At 38.9% G+C, this 27,619-nt stretch overlaps 1 protein-coding gene across 3 annotated transcripts; it reads left to right on the top strand.

Annotated features, from left to right (window-relative positions):
• The first annotated feature begins 8,864 nt into the window (after positions 1-8,864).
• LOC124156627 (zinc metalloproteinase nas-13-like) lies at positions 8,865-26,836 on the top strand. Of its 3 annotated transcripts, none has more exons than XM_046531281.1 (6): positions 8,865-9,008; positions 9,639-9,778; positions 14,996-15,166; positions 16,241-16,549; positions 23,393-23,526; positions 26,194-26,836. In XM_046531281.1, exons 2-6 carry the CDS (start codon positions 9,643-9,645, stop codon positions 26,296-26,298), a joined length of 855 nt encoding a protein of 284 aa, XP_046387237.1. In that variant the 5' UTR covers positions 8,865-9,008; positions 9,639-9,642; the 3' UTR covers positions 26,299-26,836. The 3 variants fall into 3 exon arrangements, with proteins under 3 accessions (XP_046387237.1, XP_046387236.1, XP_046387235.1); XM_046531280.1 differs by lacking the exon at positions 8,865-9,008 and adding an exon at positions 9,046-9,150; XM_046531279.1 differs by lacking the exon at positions 8,865-9,008 and having other exon boundaries at positions 9,170-9,778.
• The last annotated feature ends 783 nt before the right edge of the window (positions 26,837-27,619 follow it).

Genomic DNA, 27,619 nt, shown 5'->3' with positions numbered 1-27,619 from the left:
CATATTATTCTGCAAACCACCTACGGAGGTGTTTGGCAGGGGGTGATCAATCACCAGCATGCGGCACACAAAAGAGATATGGCTACCTTCGTCAGAAAATAAACTGCTTTTGGATTTGATTAATATTACATAGATTCCTTTCGAGTTGTTCTAAGAGGTCAGTTACACCAACAAGACCTTCGTAACAGATTTTTAGGTACCTGGCAGCTCTGTTCTGTACGCATTCTATCTCTGTTTCCAAGCCTATTTCTTGACGAGCACAACATGGGTAGGTACTATTCGAAATGGGGTCTAACGAGAGAGAAGTAGCTAATTTTTCTCACTTTGTTGCAACACTTTCCTAGTATCCTTTTAAAGAAAACCTAATTTAAGATTAGCTTGACCTTTTATTTCCCGAATATGTTTATTCCACGATAGATAATTATTGCGTCCAACTCCTTCATCTATACGGAGTCTAAAAACAATAATGAAATCATTGGATTCTAAAAAGTAATGCAGGAGAAACTTTAAAAAATTAGTAGTGTAACACCAACAACATATCTATCACCTTGGTGCAACATAATGATGATAAATTGGTAAATATACATACCTGCACATTTAACGGAAACACCCCTTCCGTTTTCTGTGCAATTTGCCTAACTCTCCCCCCGGACTCACAATCGGAACATGGGTGCAGTCTATCCAACCCACTATTCCAGGAAATTGACCTTTTTCATAAAAAGATCAATTGCAACTAGAAGTATCTTCCGCTGAACTTGGTAACTTCATGTAACGAGGTAATAATGCCACCAGGTCATTACTGATACTCTATAACGATTACCAAATATTTGTCATGAAATACCTTATAACTCTTCCCCTACGAATGGAAAGAAAACGTTCATACAAGCAGCAAACTAAGCAAAAACTATACCATAATTATTTTTGACACCGTCTCCTGCGTAACTCCGGCAAAATCGCCGCAAACTAACTGCAAACAATGTACTTCATGATCAACGTGACAATATACAGATAATGAATCTTACGTAAAAGATACCACGTACCTGAAATTACCCGGTGCACAGTGGGCGGAAATCGGAAAAAGCCGGACAAAATTACAAAATGGCTTTTTTTGAGTTATAAACTTGAAACTTCGCAGGTATACTCAGAAATGATTGAAATTTATGGATATGTACTTCATTTGACATAGATCCTACCCGTTACTGAGATACAGAGGCTCAAACGTGAGCAAATTTCCATAAAAACGCCCGTCTTCAATTTTCTCTGAAAATCTTCCAAAGTAAGTGGATGGTGAAGTTATGGGTGGATTCTTGCGAAATAAAAAACCACATAATCTGTTGGCATGGTGTTTTTTCTTTAATATTCCGTAATCTTAAAGAATACCGTCCAGAAATTCTTACCGTGCAGTAACAAAATGGCGGATACTGTTTTTCGACAAAGTTTTACATTTAGGTAGAGTTTCAAATAGGTTTTCGGCAAGGTCGCGCGGAGTAACTTATATGAGAGCATTTGTTGAAAATTTATTAAGGTGTTTATGCAGTTTTCTTTGAAATAAGTTTGCGTCGCCGGAAATGACATTGATTTTTCGACCGCGCGGCAGGGTTCGTCTCCGCGCGTCGGGAGTTGGATTAGCCGCGACGCGGTAAGGTTATTGAAGCTGTTTGGGTTTTAACGCTCACCATTCACCGTTTTTATGTTTTTCTTCAAGACACCGATTCTCAAATGGTCTATGGTGAAGACAGTGGAGGTTTTTCATGCGATGTAATTGCACGTTTCATCGAAGTTGATTCCGTTTTCTTTGGATACGATCGAAGACCAAACTTCTATTAAAAGCGTTCAAACCTCGAAAAAGTGAGTTGTTTTCCTGGGACTCATACAAAAAGACCTACCAGAAAGATACCAGCTGAGACCCTTATACCTTCTTCACTCTCCGATCCCTGACCCTCAGGATTCTACTTCGAAAACGGTCGTTTTGTGACACCGCGGAGTGGAGCCTTTGACCGTCTTGGGGGTATTTCCACGGGAACTTCAAGCTTTTTTAAAATGTGTATCATACCCTCAGTTCTACTTTATATCCATCAAATGTTTTCTTCTTGAGAAGCAGAGAATAATGTTCATAAATATGGCTAATAATACAGTGTTCAGTGACTTAACATAACTACTAATCATGAAGCTAGGGCATAACATCTGATGGCAACTAAATAATCTAAATTTTATGGACGAAAATTATGGATCGCGTGACAATCTCATGTTCGGCACCTATAGTAAGTACTAGAAAGTTTATGAAGCAGATACGATGAAGATAGGGTAGTTTAGGTAGACAATTCATCGGAACTTCTAGCTTTTTTAAAACGTGTGTCATACCCTCAGTTCTACTTTGACTGTGGTGTAGGAAAGTTTCTGCGGTGTAAATCTGCGTTACAAAAATGTGCTAAAAAACTGAAATATAAAACTGCGCTACAAAACTGGGATAAAAACTGCGCTAGAAAAATTGCTACAAAAATGCACTACCAAAATCTGTAACTTAACTGCGTTGCAAATCTGCATTACATAACCGCACTAGAAAAATGCGCTTAAAGCGTGCCACAAATCTGTGCTACGAAACTGTGGTACATGTATGAACTACATATCTGCGCTAAATAACTGGGCTACATAACCTCGCTACATGAGTGAGCTACATAGCTGCGCTACATAACCGTGCTACATAACTGCACTACATAACAGCGCTACATAACTGCGCTACATAATCTCGTTACATAACCCCGCTACATAACCGTGCTAAATAACGGCGCTACATAACCTCGCTACATAACTGCGCTACAATATCACCATTGACTTCGCAAAGCAGAAAATACCATTTTTCTGCCTTACCCATCCATCAACGCTTTTTGAAATGGATCGCCGAAGAGTCGGCCTTTAACTACGCTGTCTTTCGGACCTCTCCTTGTTTCATACACCTCTGTCTACAGAATAAATACCCTGCGAGCCACCTGTAGCGTGTTTGGCAGGGGGTGAAACAATCACCAGCATGCAACAGTATGTTTCCCACACTGTATGCATGGTTAGAACAATGGAAAAAGGTAAACGCAGTTAAGTAGTCGTCATATCGAGTGACGCCATTATTTTTATAAATCAAGACATCCCAGATGTTACGAGGAAATGATGAAATTTTAGTCCGATAAAAGAATTACTTTTTAAAAATACCTCTGTTTTACATTCTATTTTCTTCATCTTATTCTCGTAATCCCGTAATTCGTAGTGTATCCATAATACGTTAATACCGCAAGGTAATGAGTTTTGAAAAGGGCTTATCAAGATTTTCTACGTGATTATGAAATTTTATCAAATGGAAGCTATTATTAATATAATACACGGGCTCAGGCGTTATTCTGTGGAAGTGTTTCATTGTTGAATGAAATAAAATAACTTTGTTTTATTCCACACTTTATTTTAAATAGTGCGACCCGGGATTCAACATGTAGTGTTATCATCAGGTACAATTAGATAGGTGGCACGCTCTTAAATAGGTAAACGTGGGTGGAAGGGGGGGGGATCAAAGCATCTAATTGTACCTGATGATAACACTAGATGTTGAAACCCGGGTCGTACTATTTAAAATAAAGTGTGGAATAAAACAAAGTTATTTTATTTCATTCAACGAAGCTACTATTGTTGATTTTTTTATAAATTAGTCTGTATTTAATGCAACTATTTTCTAGCCCGACACTTTGGTAGGGTAAAAATTAAGATTGATGAGGATTATAATTTATCTTGTGATTATTATCTTATTATTTATATATTGTCCGGTACTCGTAGCTTTCCATTTATTGGTTTCAGCAATTTAAATTTTCTGACTTTTAATATAAGTAATAAAATGATCCCATAATATGTGACTATTTTGTGATCACTCAGGGACATCGGTAAATTGTCAGGGAAAAGTGGAGAAAATTTATAATTGGATATCACGGCGGCGCGCCGCGGGAATCTCTCGCCTCTTGGCGAATGGTTGGCAAATCATCACAACTGTTCCTTGGCAACAGCGGCCTCACAGCAATAAAATGAGTGGGATGAGCGTAATTTCAGGAGAAGAACTTCCGCCATTCACCAAATTCTACGGCTTGTAGAAAAAATCAGCCATAGCTTCAACCGCCGTCTATCAACAGACGCGGTATTCTTGGACGTTGCGCGCGCTTTCGACAAGGTTTGGCACAGTGGCCTCCTATTCAAACTACAACAACTAAAGTTCCCTCTTCCTGACATCCTATTCATCAAAGAATATCTACTAAAAAGGCAGTTCCTAGTCGCCGAAGCTAAAACTCACTCTTACCTACGGCCAATGGAAGCTGGCGTTCCTCAAGGATCGATACTAAGTCCGCTTTTATTCACACTCTTCGTCAACGACATGCCACGCACATCAAACACTACACTACACATGTACGCCGATGACACCGCTATAGCAGCGACGTCTCGGCGGGGAGACACAAACATTAACAAACTCAACACACACCTGAAACTCATAAATAAATGGACACACACTTGGAAAATACAAATAAACGCCGCAAAAAGCACACACATACACTTCGCACAAAGACGAAAATTTACTCCACAGACATCACCTTTCATAAACAAGAATCTAATACCAAGAGCGCCCACCCACAAATTCCTAGGAGTCTTGCTAGACGAAAAACTTTCCTACGAACCCCATCTAAAGTACTGCACCGGCAAAGCATTAGCTGTTAGGCAGGCAATTGCCTCACTATGCTCACAATCTTCGCCTCTCTCTCATAATCACAGAGTGAAACTGTACACTTCAACAATCCGACCTGTCCTCCTGTACGGCTGCGAGATATTTGCTTTATCTAAAAATGTAAGAGACAAATTGGAAGTCTTCCAAAACAAAACCCTACACCAACTCCTCAACCAATCCAGGTTAGTCAGAATGTCCGATGTATGGTCCAAACACAACCTTCCCACTATTACCACATTCATCTCCAAATTAGCGATCAACTTTAAGTCCAGACCCGGGGCAACTCAAAACACTTTACTCACAAACATATGGGATTATGATCCAACAATCCCCACCACATACAAACTGACTCAACAAATCACTCGTCTATGAGTCTTTCCTATGTCTTTCTTTCTTGTAGAATAGTCATCCACTGTAAGGTATTATAAAGAAGGTATAATATATAATTTTTTATTTGTGTACTCTTAATTAATGAAAATGATGATGAAAAGAAAAAAATTTATAAATAAAATAAAAAGGAAAACATAGAAAAAAATATATAAAAATAATGGAAAAGCAAAAAAAAAACAAAATATAAAAAATTATAATTACCTTATTCAAAGAAATGAATAAAGACAAAAGAAAAGAAATTGCATATCCATCATTAAAATTATAATATAGCTGTTGAATTAACTCATTTATCAATGTAAAGAAAACCTATAAATATGCGGTCCAAAATGTATCTATGTATTCAACCCAAAATAATGTATATGTTAAAATCCTCATTAGTTATAAGTTTCTGCTCACACAAACAAAACACTACACAGACAACTGCGCACAAAATATAATCATCTGTAATCTGGCTGGTTAGGGTGAAATAATTCACCGGGACAGCGGGAAAGCGCCTTCGGCGCATCAATTAATGACAGTGTAAACGATAGCGAGATGGCGATGAGTCTCATTTCGCAGTGGCAGCTACTGTCGTCGTTTCACCTCGACTGTCGATGATTCTTCGTACTTGGTGCAGTGAGCGTACTTAGCCTGTGGACTAGGCAACAGTCATTTGGGAAAGTTACCGCGACAGCAGAATAAGAATGAATATTTTTGTAGCGCAGCAGTAAGCGTAGTTTTGGGTTCCGCGTGTTCAAGAAATTCTCTCGTTCTGAAACTGTCGAGTGGAGCAGTGAGCCCTGCCGAAACAGTGCCATCTGCTGCCGAATCGCACGGACTTCACTGCCACTCCTGACATTTCTCCTCTGATAAGGCGCAGATACGGACGTAAGGGAGGGAGGGGATCGCCACAACGCCTCTTCCTTCCTTCCTTCCCACCGTCTAGCCAATTTGCACAAATGAGATCAGAGTAATGGCCTCCACACGCGACTCGATTGCTTTACGATTTTCGTTTGCGCTGGATTCGCATTTGCAAAGCAGCTGCACCTCGGAGTCATCCAGAGACGAGCAGAATGCGCACGAGACCCATTCCAGATTGAGTGTACCAAATGGAATAAATACGGCGATTATGACTGCTTTCAATGTCAGGTCTACTCTTCTAGGGCTGCTCGATATAAGGAAGGCAATGAAAAGAAACAAACCTTTCAGTAAGGAAACTTTTCATCTTCTATTTCCGAGTAAGCCACCGCTGACCCACTCATTCACTTATACAGGGGCGCAGCTAGGAATCAAGGCTGGGGGGGGGGGGGTTAGGCGCAACTAATACTTAGAGGTGTGGGGGTGTTGCATACCCACCGGGGTACGTGGGAGTTGCGGGGGCCCTCCTCCAGAAAATTTTAAGATTATTGGTTCAAAATGACTAGTTCTACCGCTTTATGAGAGATATTTGATTAATCCTAACACTATTCTATAAGTAATACTAATCCATTAAGTAAAATGGATTAAACTTAAAAATTTCTCTGAGCTTTGGGGGGGTTTTATCCCTCTAAACCCCCCCCCCCTCGCTGCGCCTCGGCACTTATAGATATCATTGCGAGTGATGAAACAAGAAGAACAAGATACTGCAGATGAAAGTGAATGTAATGAAGATGTAGCTAAGGATGACTGCCAATCAATCTTTTTTCTTTATATTTATGTGCTATTTCTTGGTAGTAATTTTTAAAATAAAATTTTCAAGTGTGTAAAAATATCTCCTCGAATAATAATATCAAGTAAATATTCACCAACCAAACTGGAAAAATCCCAATATTTACTGGTGTTGTAAACTTGAACAAATTCATGAGGGCATAAATGCATTTTCTCAAAACTGAAAACGTGTATTTCGTTTAAACCTTATTGAAAAATAAAAATATAGTAAAATTATGTGATCCTAAAACTTAATCTTAAAAAGAACTTAATTCATATGCCAATTATTTATCAGACAATCTCAACCAACCAAAATGTATTGCTCAAATAACAAAATCATATTATCAAGAAATTTGTGATGTATTGGCGTGGTTCACTTTAAAATAAAATTCCGAGGATTAAAAAAAAAAGCATCACTAAGAAAAGCATTTTTAAGCATGAAATACTTTTGGCGACGTTTTGGGGTCAAATACTGTAGCGTGTAGCCCACCTATTACTTCTTTTATAACTTTCCCTGCAAAATCAAAACTTAGTCGAGCAATCATAATGAAATTCCCGGTGGTGGTAGAGACCTTCAGTGTCGCCCTCAGAAAATTCTTACAGTAAATGTTATGGTCATAGCATATAATACGAGAATTTGAAACCCATGAGACAACGAATAATGCGGTGTAAGTATGATGTCTTGTTGTGGCGCAGTTTTAGTTTCAGCTATGGCCTCTGCGATCTCTGAGACCTTAAATGGTGTCTGTAAATCGAAATTGAAAGACTGTGCCATACGATATTTATGACTAATAGATACTTAAATCTTAGAAAATGAAAGGAGTTTATGTTAAAATTGTGTAATCAGAGTACTCTTGTAGATGAAATGTTTAACCCGAGAACGCTCAGAATGTCTAAGAAATTCCATTGTATGTTTTTGAGAAATGGAAGGCTTCCTAAATATAAACCAAATGCCCTATCCTCCTTTCCTTCAAGTCGTTTTACGCCTTTGCGAATTCTAATGAGTAGAGATAGTTTGAATGTATAAAAAAATTCGTGGTAAAACTGAAGAAGGTCGTTTTACACGGGACACGGAATTGCGCAGGTTAGAGACTGCATAAATTTCTAAAATGGCGTGGAATTGCGCGAATGCATGAACGAAATTAGAACAGGGGCTATTTTGCCGTCTCGCATCCACGCATTCTCGCATGTGTTCCAGCGATTCACCGCTTTACACGACGCAATTTTGATTGCGCCTTCGCACGTGCGTCAGATTGCGCAATTCCGTGTATGGCCTAAGAGTGCGCGTGCATTTCTTTGAGTAAACAGCCGTATGTGGCTAGATGCCGAATTTCTCACCCATCCAGTACTTATTCCCACGCAATCGTATCATTGCTATATAGTTGTTCACAAGAAGCAAGTGGATTGATTGTCCGGGTGAGTTGCCATCCGAACGCGGCCTCTGGATAGCAAGTGACCAAGAGCCTCCTGTCGGAGATAAAAAATATTTTCTTTCTCGTTCCCCGAAAAAAGAAAATAAGAAAGCCCAAATAGAGTTGGATTTATTCTTAATTTTAAATAATGCTGTCACTACTCTTAAAATTAATTATGTTGATATGTATATTACTGTAATTTTCGTAAATTGCTTGGGGCGGTTCTCTCGAAATTGTTTGACGCCATTGAGTTAAACGTCCATGAAAATGACCATAATTAAATACGATATTTAGAAGGGGGCGGTCCAATTACGCTCGTTAACTCGCTTTAAAGAAATGAAATATATTATTGGCCAGGTAGCGGCCAAAGGCATTGCTTTCATTCAGGAAGGTTGTTTAACCAGTTTTAAAATCTGGCGCTAATTTTCACCGGACTTTTTCTCATTTAATATTTTGGGGCTATCAGAGTGGAATAAAGAGCTCATTTTTTATCTATAAAGTGTTCATCTATCAGTAGAAATAGATACGAAGTTGTTTAAAGTTGGATATTTCTCAACTGGTTCACTTTTTGGTGCGAGGTCCTTTGATGAAAACATTTGAAATGTCGCGCGTCTAACTTAAGATAGATGATTTGTGGATTGTATACGCATTATGGCGCTGGTTGCGGTAGTGGCAAATTGAAATGTTAGGAAATTGCTGAAGTCATTTTCGCGTTGTCTGATCGTCGTTTAATCGTCTGTTATTTATAGACGACATCACCTGGGAATGCTTAATGCCGAGTTATGAAACATACCTAGGTAATAATCAGACGTAGAAATTGACATAGTAAACTCAGGCTATCTTGAATGGACGAGTGATATCGTGTGCCGGTGCTTACTTCCGTCGGATAATGAAACTAGTTTTTCCTGTTCTTGGGTCTTGCACTGAAAATCACATTTCGTAAGAAAAGTGATAGACCTCATATTTTTTTTATTCAATTGTGTAATGCCCTGTCTTCTGAATGGAAAAGTTAATTTCTCGCCTCTCAAGAGTTTCTCGAAATGGATTGGCATCTGAAGAATCGGATACCCCTTTTCCCCTTTTCAATTACTGCCTTCCGAGAATCGTTCGTTGACCTCCCTCACTCCTATAAACGTCACCTTAAAAAATTGCTCGCTTCTTATCAAGAGTTTCTCTTTAACTGTTCTGTGCGATTACCATAACACACTTATCACTGTTGGCCCCAAAAAACTTAATAGGAGCTTACTAGCGTAAACACACACCCTATATATGCTTTGGGCTTTATAGGAATGCATCTCATTATTATTTTGGAACTTTGGGGTGGTGTGCATCGGGAATATAATTCAACTCACCGAAATGGAAACATTTTGTCTCGGTAATTCACAAGCCAAATATATTCTTATTGTATGGCTGCTATGTTTTTGCAGTAGGATGTGTCAGCTTGGAAGTGCTTACCCACTCAATGATCCTGCCACAGACGATAACAATGTCTCCCAGGGTGATCGTGACATTATCAACCTATTCAGTTTTGGAGAGAAACTCTTTGGGAGGCCCAACCCAGAAGCTGGTATGTGCATACTTATTTTTATTTTCCATTTCAGCCAATTACCATCAGCATTTTAACCTACCTTTCTCTGAATTGCTTTCAGCCCCTGGTTTTGAGGTGAAATATTTTCTTAAATCCTGTTAATTATTGCTTGTTGCCCAGCAGGTTTTTCTTGTTAATTAATCAAACCAATGTCACAATATTTTGTTTTAGGAGTCACCTTGGCATTGAGCACACTAACTTTATTTAGTCTGGGAGGAGTGTTTGAATTAATCTTTTCATTCAACTGTCTCATTTGGAAGAGAATGGTTGGCTTCCCAATCAGAAAATCTTCATTTGAGTTGTTTTTGGCATAGATCTATTTAGGCATAATAACCTATGCTACTTATAACGTATCTCGCTAAGCTCTTGAAAATAAATTATTATGCTAGGGATGTGAAGTGACGATCAATTCATAATGGCACCTCGATTTGAAAAGCCAAAGTATAAGTGCCTATATCTCCATGCTCGTCATTTTTCAAATTGGTGTAATTCAACTTACTCTACTCATTTCTCTCGTCAGTCTGTTTCATATTTCTCCTCATTTTGATGCGTCATCTTTAAGCAGGGACTGTGGTGGCCAACTGGGGCTGCTGATGGATGGGTCATTCGTTTAAATCCCTCGTGAAGCCTCCAAAAATATCCTGTGAGTGCATGGTAGCTCAGGGTTAGGAGCTGGCCCACCTACATTGATTGTGTGTTTGTAGCTTAGGCTAGGTTGAGATCTACCCTCGCCTATCCAAACTTACCTTTGGGTTGAATAAGTAAGTGGGTGAGTGGATATCACTGGATCATACGAGGCCATTCTTGCAGATTATTCTGGATTAACTTGTTGTCCTGTTGTTGTTCTCACAAAACATTCATTGATGCTTGGGTTTCACTTGTATTTGAATGAAATGGCGGGGTCGATTGGATAATGACCAAATTATCTCCATTGGACACCCTTGATCCCTTCATGCTGGATGTCGGGTGTAGCAGATGGATATCTTCAAATGCAGAACACCTGGCGTTGGGTATAGCTGTTGTGGATTTTTCAACACAAACGACTGGACGTCGGCTCTGGCCAATGCAAGGGAAGGGAAGTGACCGCTGACGTAGCAATTGTTGGATGCATTCAGGCGTAGCCTAGCGAGGGCCTCTCCCCTTAGGGGCAATTAAGCCCCACCCTCACAATCATTTATGATCATCGCCACCGCAGGAATCCATTGCAAAGTGCAGTTATTTAGTCTATAGGTTTTTCAGTGATATATTTTGTTTTAGGGGCGGATCCAGGTTTTTTTTCTGTGGAGGCAGGCAATCAATCTTGTCATACTTGAGGTTAAAGACAACTTACAACAATTACTCTACGAATTATTCTCATTAGTTTAATATGTAAGTTATTAATATGAAATTAAATGATTGAGGCTCCGTAATACACAAAAAAAAATTAACATAATGATTACCTTTTAAAAAATTTTGTTTATTTTTTAGGCATCAGTGGGGAGGGCATCTAATGCCCCCATACCCCCCCCTAAATCCTCCTATGTTTTGTTGCATACTAAAATTTTTTTATACTTTGAAATGAATTCTTTGTTTAGTTCTGTGCATAAGCAAGATTTAAACAAAATTTTAGCTCGAAAATAATGGACTTTCAAACTTATAGCCTTATTATATGTACCTTGTATTTAATAACTTTATTGTTATTAACGCTAGAAATCTGTTAAAAATTCCACAATGCTTTAAAAAGTGTTAGTAATTCTTTGAGAAGAGTAAATAATTGAAAATCAAAAACAATGTTTGGTTGAAAAAAACACTGGTAACGCAGTAAGTTGGACGTGGATTTGCGCTGTGATAGAGTGAGAGGGTGGAGTCCAGTGGGTGGGGTATGGGACGGTTGAGTTGGGTCCCAAATCTGAGGGATGAAAGTACCAGGGCAACTCCACTGCAATGAAGACCTCCTCACAGAAAGGTTTAAAATATTCTCATGCTACTGGGAGCACGGAAAATGTTTTCCAATTGTAAGAACTGGCAGGAAAGGGCTAAAAGCAGCTCTCAAAGATGGCCGTGGGTGGCTCATGTAAAGGAATGCAGCAAATGTCTCTCTTCAAATCCTAAATGATCCCCTGATCTAAATTCACTTGATTATTCCCATGCCATCATGTCTCACGCTGTACGTGCCAATAGGGTAGTTTCCTTCATCAAAGAAAACGAAAGGTATCGATTGCGATTCATTACCCACCATTAGTGTATTCATAATTTACAAATTATTTGGTTTTAGAAATACCGGTTTAGACGAATGGCAATGGTCAATTTTATCCTCATTTGAAAAAGGCCAGATTGGCGCCCATGCGATGCCACTCCATGTGACGTCACAGGGGCCTAGTTTCTATACGAGTAGGTAGGAGTTTTACATCGCCTGAGGTTACCAATGCATGCATGAGGCACAGAGCTCAGGGAAACATCTCTTAATAATCACCTATTAAAACTGGCTAAGGTCGGAAAGTTTTCTTCGTTTTATAATGTATTAATAATCCTTATTTAAGCCAAGCGCTACCAGCTAGCATGGTACTCTGCTACCTGCTAGCATCCTTCATCGTATCAGCGCTCAGAGCCTCGCCCCAAGGTCACCTCACTTGCGGCAGCGGGAACCAGAATGACGTCACACAGAGTTTTCCCGGCATTCATACTTACCCGTTGTGTTTTTGCGCGCTTGAAAATTTCCACTTTTCCTTTAATCATGAAAAATAGATATCGTCATTTAAAAATCTAAAAGCGTGAAATAAGTACTCAAGGAGTAATAATCTTTCGATTTAGGCAATAAAAAAATAATAGGAAACCACCCTATCAACACTTCAACGGTCAGACTTGGCCTTCCCCTTAATTGACAATGGCTGCACGTACAGGCTGCAGGCAACGTACTAAGTAAAAATTGTTTGCTTTGGTACAATGCTGCAAAGGAGTGCCTCTGGGTTCTAGAGAGCTTTAATTTGTTACAGAAATTATGTTATGGAAGAACCATCCATTCTTTGAAATACTACCTTTCTTACTGAGAGATCAATTTGATCCCCTCTGTTGTTCACGGTGAATTTTGATATTTCCATACAAAGTATTAAATTGAAATGATGGTCTTGCTTCTACGTCCATGTATGAACTATAAAATGATAAAAGGTTGCGGAATAAAATGACTATAAGACCTATTATTTTCAAATGGCATTCGTTTCAAATTAAAAAAGAATCAAATTGACTCGAAATGGTTGTAATTTTGGCTCTGAGCAGACTGCTTTTATTTATTATGGAATGAGCACATCAGACTACTGAAGGCCATTGATGTGATTGGGATCCAGTCTAGAGTTTTCATTTGATGCAGGGAGTGGAAAAGGTGAAATCTAGCCAGAAAGAGCATCCACATCAACTGCCCTGGTTTATATATCAGAAGTGACACGGAAGATGTTAACTAGTTCAAATGGACAGCCCTTAGCATGTTGACATTAGGTTTTTGAATCCCCTTATACATTTTAACTAAGATCCTCTGTCATCATTGCGTTTTCAACAAAGGAAGGTGTTCCTGTAATTTCTGAGGCCCTTCAATATTTGATAGTCGCAAGGCCAGATAGGTGTCTCATGTTTCTTCAGCAGATGATGCTGAGAACTTACTTTGAGTGTGGGTATTTGTGTTAATTTTAAGCCTGATAGATCAACCCTCTGCACACATTTGAGATCTGCCACCAAGCTGGGTTCTTTCTTCCGCTGTTGGGAGAATCCCAAAAGTGGAGATTCATGAAGTGAGACATATCTTAGTGCCCTCATAACTACTTGACTCATTCATCAATTTTTTCAAATGGTCATTTTTTATGAAAAATGAAGAGACTTGCGTTTGTCGATTCGGTGCCGCCTTTTGAGCTATTTGGGCGAAAAATTCACGGCTTAATGAACAATTTTGTAATGAAGTTGATGACATCACAAGCTCATACTTCTCTGCCACACCTTGGGCTCAGCATGGACCTTACAGGGTTCATTGATGCTTACACTGTTGTGAGTGATTCCTTTGTCAATGAAAGGTTCTTCTTGAGCGAGCAAATGATCCTGAACTCTAACGGCATCACGCCAATTCATGGGTAGTAATCAGTGACTTTCATTATTAATACTTACCAGAAAATGAGGGAATGAGGAGGATATTTCTTTAGTTATATGTAATCCATTTCCTTCCGTGTGCCTAATTATTCCCTTGAATTGTGATTTCGAGTTTGAGTGAATGATCATATTCAAGAGATTGTTTGGTGTGCTTTCTGATGGATTCCATCTGTTTTTCTCTTCAGTATGAGTCAATAATTCTGGTATCAATAGTGAAAATTTACATCCTATGTGAGCTGTAAAACTTCTTCAAAACGTTAATGCATTAATTCTCAATTTTTTGCCTTCCTAACATTTGTTTGATTGAATTCTTCATCAGGTTTTCCGGAAGTCTGGAAAAGCAGGTCAACTAGGAAAACTATGGGAATTTAATTTTCTGTGGAAATGGCAGGGGAATATGTTATTGAATCTGGAATTTTATTTGGTGCCAATATATATAATATAGCAATGGAAGTAATGCATCTTATTAAGCAAGTAGCTGAGTCAAATTAGAAATTAGATTGTGAAATTAGATACATTGCTTTCATTATAAATACACTGATTGATTACAGTTTGTAAATTAGTGGCATAAGAAAGGTGTCTTTTTGGAGAAGTCAAATTGCTCATGCACTGTTGCATTCAGCATTCCTTCCATCATCAGGAGTCAAATATGTTTTTGGAATCCCCAATATCTGAAATTTTGTTTCTTTCCACCCCTGATGATTACGTGCGAAAAAGGCTATTCCTGTAATTTTTTTAATTTTGTGATCCTTGTGCGTTGATGCGATTGATAGAAAATTCTGCCTGTGATGTACAAACTTGTTCCTTATTGTGACTGCTTGACATTATATGTATAAATATGTAACAGAGGGTGGTCCTTTGATGTTCTCTCCAACTATTTCAAAGTGCTTTTGTTGTGCTGTTCCTACTAATATGCAAGTTTAAAATAATCCCTTGATTTAGTCATCCACCAAACACCTGTGTGTGGAAAAGAAAGTTGTAAATATTCGGGAGATTTCAAGTGGCCAGCAGCTGGAGGGCACCCTGTTGCCATTCTCTGATCTGTGCAAGTTCTTCCAATTGATAATAATTTGTGGCTCCCTTTTATAGGACGTAAGGTGAGGGAGTGGACTTCAGACAGTGTTGGCTTGCCTGAGGAATTGGGGACATACGTCGAGGGAGACATTCTGCACCCTCAAACGTTGGCTAGGAATGGCATGAAACATGAGTCGTTCAGGTGGGAAGGTGCGACAATCCCTTACACCATCAGCGAGGCATTTGGTGAGTTCAAAATTCAATCCTTATCCCGACAGCTGTTCGTTTTCTTGGTGCACAAGGAGGAGTTGATCACTGAAGATTATGGTTGTATTGAATTGAATGAATAGGAATGTAATAATGATAGTAAGAGTCACTAGCCCCATTGATGGAATAAAATAGACATAGAGCAAGTGAAAAAATTCATTAGTGTACAGGTACAACAAATACATATTTGTACGAATTCAAAATATGTAATACTTTTTCAGTCCCAGATTAATGGTCACCTCAGGTATGTGTAAGCTTTGGTCATTGAATCTCTTTGAACTAATGTTCTTAGAAAAATTATTTTGTTAGCATTGTTTTGGTAGCCTCGTTGATTGGTTCCACATTTGAAAGTCAGGATCAAGCTGGTGTGGTGGGTAGACTGTTGGCTTCGGACTCTGTGGATTAGGGTTCAAACCCTGACAGTGAAGATATGGTGGAGGGGAAAATAAACAAATTACTCTAAGGGGTGTAGTTTGTCCTGAAAGTCAATTGCATGTTTGAAAACAGTTACATATGTACCCATTCATTTTTTATTTATTTTTTGCATCATATTATAATAAATGCATGGGATGTATTGTTATGAATGAATTAAATTATTTGCCTAGCCTTACATACTATTTAACATTGGATAGTTTCATCGTAGTAGAGGTCTGCTGAAAGAAATATAAAATTTTGGAAAGCTTGGCTTAAATGGTGACCTTCAACCTATATTGTGTATTGTAGACATGAACTTTTGAGGGAAATCTTTTAAAGATGTCAAAGAATGAGCTACTTTCATAACTTGGGTTCACTGCCATGTTAAATAATGTTATGACAACAGTTTTGTCGATGTTTTTGGTTTGTAAGTTCTGGTTAATAATTTTGGCCCTCATTATGAGGGGTGCCATACCAGGATACCAGATACCAGGCTTTTATGATTTCTGAATGACTATTATGACTTCTTTCAGTCTGATTGGTCTGTGTAAAGTGGGACCTTACCTAAATGGAGAGACTCTATGTAGTATGTATTTCAGTTGTCAGCTAATTGTAGTCCTTAAAATCCTTTTCTTTCAGATGCCCAAGACCGTAAAACAATCCAGTTAGCTATGGACCAATTCCACAAGTTGACGTGCATTCGTTTTGTTCCCCGGAAGTTTGCGAGGCAGAAGGATTACATTCATATAGAGATGGATCAGACAGGGTGCTGGTCGTCTGTTGGCAGGATTGGTGGACGTCAAGTTGTGAATCTTCAGTCTCCTGGCTGCCTGACCACTGTTGGGACTCCCATTCATGAGTTGATGCATGCTGTTGGTTTCCTTCATGAGCAGAATAGATATGAGAGGGATAACCATGTCACTATCAAGTGGAATAATATCCAAAAAGGTATGATCTCATGGATTATGACGCTAGTTTTGGCTGCCATTTAGTCCAAAAGTTTCAGTGAAATGCCATCACTTAGTGTGTGCCAATTCTACAATTATGTTATGTAAGAAATTAAGTATCCAGCTGTGGCATTATCTTCCAATTAGGTTTTTCAGGTTTTGATTTTTTGCTACCACATAAGAAATGATACGAGGGTAGACTTAAAAGTGAAGTCTCCATTTTTTTTTTCATTAAACATGACTTTTAGTTACATTGTTGAATACGTCATTGGGAAGGTCTTGGCTTAAGCTATTTTTATATGTGGTAGCCCTGGTGCTTGATGACTTCCCCATCCGCAGCATGAGCTTTTGAATCCCGTCATTATACCAGCTTCCATCCACGTTGAGAAGAGGCCTTCTCTTACATTCATCACACTTGTCATCTCTCCTTGGTGCTTCTTCAGGGCGAGCAACTTATGGAAATCACTGGGTGCAATTTTGGTGCTTTATGAAGGGTGCCTGATCACTTTCTACCCAAAGTTTGAGATCAGTTCCTGCGTCTAATAAGCTGTGTGTGGGTGTGCATTGTCGGAATGAAATGAGACTCCTTCATCATCATCCCCAGGCGTTTGTTCTTGATTGCACGTCCAATGCTCATTTGGGGCCTCGCATTCATTTTGATTTTGTGTTCATTCGAACATTTGCGTTTGATGGACAGGGTGCAATGGTTCAGGTTCGTGGTAATTTTATGGGTCAGTTATCTGTTAGTAATTATTAAAGTGTACCGGGACTAGCCGCGGTGATAACTTTTTACGGAGTCACCCACAATGCACAAATAGTGCGAAAAATCCACAGAGGAAAAATCATTCGCCTTGACCGGGATTCGAACCCGGATCCCTCGATTTCCGGCCGAGTGCTTTAGCCAGTTAAGCTACCGAGGCGTCATTCTCCCCTGTGGAAATTTGTGGACTATACCGGACAAGGTGGTATGGACTGCTGAGCATATGATGCGACTAGCAGTCCAGCTTTAATAAGTCCAGAGCGAACACCTCTAGTGTTCAAAGTTTGGGCTTTGCTCTCCGGCTGTGGCGCCATGCGCACGATCTGGACTGCTAGTCGCATCATATGCTCAGCAGTCCATACCACCTTGTCTGGTATAGTCCACAAATTTCCACAGAGGAGAGTGACGCCTCGGTAGCTTAACTGGCTAAAGCACTCGGCCGGAAATAGAGGGATCCGGGTTCGAATCCCGGTCAAGGCGAATGATTTTTCCTCTGTGGATTTTTTGCACTATCTGTTAGTAATTTGTGCTATGGTTCAAAGTTAATTTAAAAATTTGGTTAAAACTTTACTATGATTAGTTATATTAATGCGAAAATCTATTTCAGCAAACGGAAAAGTTAAACATTAATTGTTTAACTATGTTGTATCCACCATTTATTTTCCTATTAAATTATTCGAAATGGAATTAACTTTTAACTGGGTTAATCTGTATTTTACCCTGTGTTGCTTTAAGAGGTTTGAACTGATGATTTTGGGAAACAAAAATTTAGCTTCAACTTTCCTCAAATTACTTGTTTGTAGTGTAATTAGACATGGAAGGGGAAGCACTTGGTACTCTTCTGGAGAAAGTCTACGGATACACATATCTATCATTTTCGAAGGAATGAAAACAATGCGTTACCTATGGCGATTTTATTTGATGACATTAGGTGTTTCATGTTGCGATATTTTATGTATTTTATTTTGACCACTTAGCTTAATTGCACAGCAATACACATCAAAGCGTTAACTCTTTCTTTGCTTTCCATGTTTAATGTTAAAGTATGTTACAGAATTTCATGGGTGTAACATATTTTACTATTTTTTCACATTCTACCAAAAGTACTAATTTAGCAATGAAAGTGATTATTTCTCACCATCTTACGCATGCTATTATTGACAGTTTATTGTACCGTTAGGGTGGATAGATACCTGACAAAAGGCGTAAAGAGGAGGAAAAAATTGATATCTTACCAGGAGTCTAAGAAAGAGATTCACAGATGACGTTTATGCTAAAAATATTATTAAAGAACACTTAGCTGTGTATGAAAGTCTAAATTGCTCATAAGAGCAGCATTTAAAAAACTTTTCTGGTGCTAAATATGCGAATGGCATCAGACCCTGGGTTGATAAATATTAATTCTGGCTTATTCTACTAGTGGACAGCAGATTTTGTCCTGCACACGGGTAACCTAGTAAATGCCCAGAACAGAGTTTGCTTGAAATTACTATGACAAGCTGCACAAACCAAATGATTCCGCACTAAGCTTTCATTTACTCAAAACGTCTGATAAACAGTATTTTCTACCTGAATGACCGTGACTGTTCACCATGAACAGATATTTTGAACTGTTCTTTTTACTGAACAGGTTCAAAGTGAATGGTTCATCAAAATGAACAGTTTAACCCACTTCTACCTATTTGGTAACTCATCACACAATATTTGCACATCATCATCTACCATAAAAAACCTGTGTGAGTAATTAACACTTCCTAACTGAAATTCACATTCATGAGTGCTTAGGACTCAAGTAGCGTGAGCGGTGACTTTGTCTGAGGGGGTTTAAGGGAGGGCTCTCTTATTAATCAATGATGCTGCCGCTCCAGTGTCGATGAGTAGAGAGAGTCTCTCTCGGACATTGGAGCTCTCACCCTAAATCCTCGACTGCCTGGAGGGGGTGCAGTGGCTGGTTGGGTCCTTGGGTGCAGCGGTCCTCTTCTCTATCTCCTCCTTGGTGCCTCCAGGTCCAGTGGTGAGGATAGGTCTGTTTGGGGCTCCCAATTCTCATGATCCTTGGCCTCTGTGCTGCATCCGTGGGTTGAAGCGGGGTGGTGAAAGTTTCTGACGCTCTGGTGGTGATGGCCAGGCTGATAATGGGGGTGGAGGTTTTGGGAAGGGAGAGTTTTGTCCATCCCAATTTGTGTTTGGGTGGCTGTATTCGCAAACGTGAGGAGAGGAAGGGCTGATTCTTGGAGGAAGGTGCAGGGAGGATAGATAGATGTACCTGGTAATCTCGAGCAAAATGGCCGTCTTGCCCACATTGGAAGCATCCAAGAGAGGGAGGGGTGCGGTAGTCGAGTGCAAAGTGGCGCCTCTGCTGGAACCGGAAACATTGCAGATTGTCCTGCAGTGTGGATTGGAAATGGGGAATGTTTGCACTGGAGGCTGGGCCATTAGCAACGTTAACACTGTTACATGTCATAAATAAGACCCTCCCTTCACTTTCTTCTTCATGACTCTCTATTGAAATCACCTCATTTAAGCTCACGCACATGCACAAACCTCTGGATCCCAGGAATTAACCCATCAATGAACTGGTTTAATACTAAATCATCTATGTAATGCTTTGTCTCTTCCAAGCCTTTCCTTTGGATCGACTGCTTCCACACGATAGCCATCCCTCAGTTTAAGCAAATGATCAGAAAAATCGCACACACTCTCTGTCCATCCCTGGATACAGTTAATAAGCCGTCTTAAACTATTGGCTGCTATTGGTTCGGTAAGAAAAACTCTCGATTAACATTTCTTTCAATTGCTCCCATGACAAATCTATTGCATATGAATTTAAAAATTTACTAGTACTGTTCCCAGTCTTGAGTCTCAAAATAAGCTATTCAGTATGATCCGACCATCGTCCAAGTTCAGCAGCGGCTTCAAAAGAAGCAACAAAGTTCTCAACGGTAATGCTATTCTCCCCTGAAAATTCTGGCACTAAATGCTCTAATCCTGTTACACTTGGTGTTCTCGTTTGAGTTACAGGCTCCACCATTTCGATAAAAAATTAGTGTCTGTCGTTTGCTTTCTTTAAAAGAGAGATGTCTTATCAATGGAACATTGTCCCCTGGGATGAGCATTTAAATATCCCTTCATTGCCTTGGCACGAAATCCTAAAGGAATTCTAAGTATCGCAACCATTGCCACCAAATTGTTGTGTGCATGCAATGTGGATTGGCGGATCACTCGCACATTTTAGGGATCTTGCCAGGTTGTCGGCTGACCAGAGATTAAGAATACCTCAATAAAGTTTTAAATAAGTTTTATTACACAGACACAGTTTGTACACCCAAGAAGTGGATTTAGACGGGAAGTGCAAATATTCTCGAAGCAGAGAGAGTCATGTCTCTTAAGTGGGGCTTCTTATGGTTTACGCAGTATAGTTTACGGCTTACCATGTGTTTCTTTTCAGGATGACGAATAATAACCAACTATCAAAGTTAACCCGAACTAACTAATGATGAACTGCCCTGACTTGAAGACCAACTACCCTAGTCTATGACCTGCCCTTGTCCTTCTGTGCATATCCCTTTTAATCTACATCTGTTCAAACTGGAAGGAGAGGGTTTCCGTTAGGCATCCACCCCTCTAAGATTAGAAACGAAAGTAAAAATATGAAATGGCACACTATGACTGAAGGTGATGGAATCCTACGGGGCTGTGGGGGAAAGGCAAAATGGAAGGAGCTATTATTACAAATTTAGATTGAGGTTAAGGTATGAAAAATAGGTTTCGTAGACTTATGCTCTCTCCCTCTGTCTCTTTCTGGTAAACGGTAAAGGTAAACAGTGCTTTCAAATGAATATCTGTTCACTCATTTACACGACCATGGTTTCAACGTTAGACGTCATCCCGTGATGATGGCGTCTAATGTGGAAACCATGTTCATGTAAATGTGTGGATAGATATTCATGTGAAAGCTCAAAGTTCTTCTTTTTAATTTTTTAAAATGAATCGCTTTCATAAAGCTACGCCTCAAACAATCAATTCTATTACTTCAAATTATGTTCGATGACTGGGCTGGGAAAATGAGATGTGTCATCAATCACCCTTTTAAGTTCTTATTGCTTGGCAATGCCATCAATGTATTTCCCATAGCTATACTTGAGGATGTAATTTCTTGTTACCTTTTCAACTGAATTTAAAGCAAGTAAGGCTTATAATTCCAAACCCACTGCATATCATGTGGCTCTTAACCTAATGCCAACAGGGGCAGTGCTAGGAATTAAGGCTTGGGGGGGGGGGTTTAGGTGCAACTAATACCGGGGTGTGTGGGGGGTGTGGAATACCCACCAGGATAAGCGGTAGATGCGAAATTAATAAATTGCGGAATTTTAAGATAAATGGTTCAAAATGGTGTGTTTTACAGCTTTTTGAGGGATATTTTATTAATCCTAACATTATTATATTAGTAATATCAATCCAATTAAGTAAAATGGATTAAACTTAAAAATTTCTCTGAGGTCTGGGGGGGTTTTTTTATCTCCCAAAACCCCCCTCACTGCACCACTGGTTCCCAATATTTTACTGGAAAACTGATAGAGTTTTGGGATTAAGAGATCCGATATTTTTTAGCTTTTTTATGCAAATCATTTCTAAGTGGCAAAGCATCAGAGTCTTCAATCATGAAAGGGTCATGCATATCTTTTTCAGTTGCTGATCCATACCATCAGTGTTAGAACTATGCAGTGCCCTCCTTCCCTGATCTAGCAGTAAGAAAATTGGATGTTAATTCAATTCTGTAGTAAATTTGAATTTTTTGGAATGGGCAAGTGTTAGGAATTTTTGATGATGAACTGCAGATGAAACCTTATGATTGGATGTCGCAGAAGCTTCAAAAGTAGCAATTTTCTACCAGTATTACCTTCTACTTATCTATCAACAAGTTTGTGGTGGACCATTGTAATTTTATGTTCAGATGATGGTATGAATGTGATGAATTTGGTGAAGGAAGGAACATTCTGATTTCATCAAGTCTCATACATATTACAAAAGGACCTGAGATATCCTAGACGACACAAATTGAGGCTTCATGATTTTGTGTTTCCTGAAAATTTTCAAAGATGCAAAGTATAATTTTAAGGGATTCTGCTGGAAAGATAGAAGTGGATGTCGAGGTGTGTGGTTTATCACCCTTCGCACTCTGAATTTGCCTCTTCAGTTTTGCATCAGACCTATCAAGTATGTATTCTTCACTCTTTCCATATTACCCTTCCTTTCCTTACCTCACTTACCCCAAATCCCTGGTGTTAGTCATAAATAGGTTGTAACTCTTGCAAAATTGTACTGATTCCTTGCCCTGGTCTTTTATGCTGCATGCTTATTGGAATATATGCTACTTTTTCTGCTAACAGAATCGCATTGCTTACCAGAACTATACCTACCAATCTCTTTCCAAGTTTCCCATTTGATACCAAAGCTACTACTTGCTGACTTTCCTTTCTGCTCGTGAGTATTGCCTTGCACTCATCACTTCAAATATGCCCACTCTCCGTCCACCTCACCCTTGCCTTCATTTCCCCTTTGATATTTCTTAGCTCTCATCATTGTCCTCCTATTGCTCCATTTTTCCACCTCCTTATTCTCCACTTCTTTTCTTCTGCTGTGGATGCCGCTGATTCTGAATGAAATAGACCCAGCCTCACCACCACTCCAATGCCCACTGCATACACACCCTTTATCCTTTATCATGAATCCTTGAAGGCCACTTGGATCGATTCCCAAGGTGCATTTGATTCTTGTTTTCTAGAGGAAGGGGTTTGCTTGTCCATTCCAGCTGTGTTTTTACGAGACATTATCTTTTATCTGATTCCTCCCCTTTGACTTTTACGGGAGCAATTCGGAATCACTCCCACCACTACATCTCTAGATGTCAATCGATATGCTAGCATTTCTACCTCGACAGGGCTTTAACTATGCGGGTAAGGAAACAAATTGATGGAGAGAAAGTTTCACCATCATAGTACAATTTAATTTGCTTCCAAGAGATGTACTTTCATGTACCTTCCAGTCTGTATCTTGAAAATGACTAATTGAAGTTTCTTTCAGGGCGTGAAATCAACTTTGAGAAGGCATCTGCCGACACCACAGATGCACTTGGAGTACCGTACGACTACCGGAGTGTGATGCACTATTCACCATATGCATTTTCTGTCAATAAAGATCCTACTATAATTCCTAAGGTATGTCAAACGTTTAAATGCATATTTATGTTATATCACATAATTGGCTTTTGAGGTCTAACTGTGTTTTTCTGTGTTTTTCCCCCATGTCTTCTATGCAACTTCTTGTAAATTTACTACCATAATCATTTACATAAGCTGTGATAGGTTGCTTACGTCAGACATGATTTTCTCTGTGCGTGACATAAGGAATGCTTCATCTCTGATTTATTTAGTATACATTAGACCAACCTCAGAAATTTGGAGTTGCCAGCCTTTCAATGGATGACTTGGCACTCATCTTCTTTGATAATTCATTGTAAACATAGACAATTAAAAGTATTGCATAGCAAGTATGATTAAACACATATGGGAATTATTATCCAATATATGTGTTCAATATGGGAGGTTAATCGGGCAATGATGTTCATTTTCTGCTGGCTGCATTCATTATTGAGAGTATCTACTATTTGTAGGAGTTAGTTTTTTTTTTAATTTTAACCCTATGCTGCTAGGACCTAAAAAATTGTCTGCTATTTTGAGGTGCCCATCAAGGGAGGTTTAACTGTACATATTTGAGCCACTGAAGTGAGCCACTGCATATGCTTTATTGCCTTGTCCACCTCAACACATCTGAGGAACAATGAACTGTCGGAAAATTTGAAGGCCAATGCTTTATTGGGGGTTCTCCCGACTTAAGAGCGGTGTGAAAGACTGCTCAAGATTAAGGAGGCCTGTGTGGAGCTTCATATGAGTGGCGGTCTGGGATTATGAGCTTATAGTCTTGATGGCCCTAAACATGTCACTCTTTTCATATTTCTATTCTTAGCATACCTAGGATGTGTCAAAGTTAGATGGCTCATTTATTGAGAAAGAAACAGGCTTTTTATCACTTGCTTGGGTGAAATTATAATAATTTGTAGACTTTTTGTGAATTGAAAACATGTTCATTGACTTTATAATAGTCAGCTTGGATGCTATCTAATATGTATTTTAAGTGAATGAAATTGCTCACCACCTATGGATTAGATTTCATCCATTTGTCTGAGCGTGCCTGTGCATTTGTAGGGGTACTGCTGATCATATTAGTTCGATAGAGTGAGGCTGAATGCATCGTAGGAATTTATTCCATGGAATATCTGAGTTGACTTTTGATTTTGAACTCACGACCAGTATGTGGAATAAACTTGCATTAGACTTAGCACCAGATGTTTCTTAATGAACATCATTATAAAAAAGTGTTTTCTCATTGTTTTGGAGCTTCATTTTAATGTTATGTATTCCTCTCCTAGTGGAAAGGTACCTAACTCTTTTGTTTTCATGAATTGGCCTTACATATTTTGCTTATTATTGCTGTTACGTCTTTTACTTTGATAATTTTTGACTTTTTATGGATGCCTGTCTCCAAGTGATGAATATGTGTGCAATTGATTTATGGATTGTGATTACAAATGCAGTAGTTTACTGTTTTAAGTAGCTTTTGTTAAACGCAGTTCCACTTTTCTGTATGTTTTGAATGCATGTTTACGCATGGCTAATACAGTTCATTTCTCTCGTTGAGGAAAAATGGATCAAATTGGATACAAAAATTCAATAATTAGAAAAAAAATGAAGTATATAGAAAAATTGGATAGAGTAATGAACCTCAGTATTCCTTTGGGATTAATGGTATAAGAACTAATTGAAAAATTGTTTCTTTAAAAAAACCAGTCCTATGGCACCTATTTGCAGTATGTACAAGGAATAGGTGCATGTATTCTTAAAATGGTGTGACTGTATCTGGGGTAGTTTGGGCTGTGCGTTACAGTGTGAGTGAATCATTCAGCCAGGACACGCAGCTTTGCATAAAAGACTGCATTCATAGTATGAATGAACCTTTCTTGGACTCACCTGTGAGTGAGAAAGTCAGCTGAACATTTGGGTTTGGACTTGTCAGTCACTCTCAAGACTACCATAGCTCAGAGAGAGTGCCATAGGTCAGCTCCCAAAATGTAATTGATGCTGACTTTGGTGGCAAGCCTGAGGGGACCTCTTTCATTCCCTTTTATTATTTGGTGGACTCAGTACGAAATTTAGGGTGTGAGAGGAAATGAATGCTACTATGATACTCGTATTGACGAGGCTTTGGAGCTTTTGAATGTATTGCTATAGAAGAATGATGAAGACCAAATGGATAGAAATTTGGAAGTTTGGGGAAGAGTGTGAGAGAAGTGTTTTGAAAATGCACTTGGGTAGAAGCCGGGAAAATTCAATCTGCATCCGCATCATGAGACGGTAGGGCCCAGTGAAAATTATCCTTGTAGGTGAAAGGGGAGAAGAGCAGAGATAAAGCGCAGATGAGATTCAGGTGATGGAGGACGTGAAGGGGGAGGGAGGATTGAGGAGGTTTTGAAAGATGAGCTGACTGGAGAATTAAGTGGTTAGCTGCATCAAGTCAATCTGAGGATTATCGATGATGATAAACGTTTTTAAATGTATATAAAGGAATAAAATTTGAACAACTTATGTTCGTGGGAACTGCAGCTCTTCCTTCTTGCATTGATGCATATGGTGAGGTGTTGTTTTGCAATGAGTGGTGGTCGTGGGGTTGTTATGTAATTGGATTTCCCAATGCCTGTGTCTGCTGTCTCTGATTGGCGGCAAAGACCCACATTGCTTAATCTATTTCTATTTCTCTCATTCTCACAGGTTCCCAATGTGGACATTGGACAGAGGATTGGTTTGAGCAGAAAAGATGTCCAGAAAATCTACAGAATGTATAAATGTGAGCAATATGAGAAGAATATCAAGTGATATGTAATTTCTTTGGACTGTGTGATGGACATGTGAGTGGCATATTCTCCTGAGTTATTCCCAGTAGAAATGTAGATGTTGAAACTAGCTTTTGTGTGTTTACATAGATGTGGTTGCTGTCCTTACTAAGCAGTTGTTTCATCTGTGATCATAAAGTAGACTATCTGTCCCAGTATTTTTATAGCCTGGTGGTAAATTACTGGGCCTGGATTCACAATGCATTTACACATGGGCTGCATAATGTGTGGATGCATGAACGATTTTGGTGGTGTGCAGCTGAATGAACCAAATCAGTTGTGATTCTTTTTTCTCTTTATGCTTTTGCATAAGTTGGGTGGTTACACTATGAACGTTGGCACTCATTCATGCATTCATACATTAACTCGTGTGGAATTACCTATGCATCAAGTAATTACCTTTTTTTAAGAAAGTGATTCAGTGCTACAATTATGAATGTATGTATCACCAATTGACCATGATTGCTGACGTGCAAGCTGACTGTTTTCTCATTTATTAAAATAAGTAATACTCACTTGTAGGTAATTCCCTCAAAGGTTTATTGATTACTTCTTGCATCTCAAGTGCCTACATTTGAGAATGTTAAAGAATTTAGTCATCAGTTTGGTTCATTTCTTTGTGTCATTTATTAAAATGAAGTGATTCTGTTGCAATTTGGTTTTATTTTTTATTGATCTTGCTTGGAAATTATGTGGGACTTCTAAGTGAATACATGCAAGGGAATTTCACTTTAAAAATCAATGGCCATTCACAGAGAATTGATTTTTGTTTCTGTTATGTGGCAAATTATTATGTATTGTGATTTAGGGTGTTTTCCAGCTTATTATGAATTTATTGGTCTTTTGTTATCATATTTTGATAGAAAAATGCAAATTTATGAGTTTTGGTTTTTACGTAAAGGTAAGACATTCCAACACTATTCACAGCTCCAAATGAAACATCAATGAAGAGGAAATTTTCATTGAAGACAATTTGCCACATAAGCTAATCCTGTACCTTGCGATAATGTTAACAATAAGTAAGAACTTGAGAGTCCATTTAGATTGAGAGAAAAAGATGAATTTTGCTTGTTTTTCCTCGTCCAAAATTATTCGATGAATACTCTCAGCCCTTCAGCAGTGGGAAATTGCATGTGTGTACTGCTGACTATGGGAAAAATGTAGGAGTAGTTCAACCATGTATTCTTTCCTGTTCTCTCAAGCCCCTCATATCATCATGGTCCAAATTCTTTCTTTCATGAATGTGACGAAAGGAAACTCTCCATGGCCTGTTAGCAGTACCATTAATACCATTCCGTTGAAGT

Source organism: Ischnura elegans, chromosome 3, assembly GCF_921293095.1.
Source record: "Ischnura elegans chromosome 3, ioIscEleg1.1, whole genome shotgun sequence".
Lineage (NCBI taxonomy): Eukaryota > Metazoa > Arthropoda > Insecta > Odonata > Coenagrionidae > Ischnura > Ischnura elegans.
The sequence above is the reverse complement of the archived record's forward strand: the minus strand, read 5'-3'. Positions and strand labels throughout refer to the sequence as shown.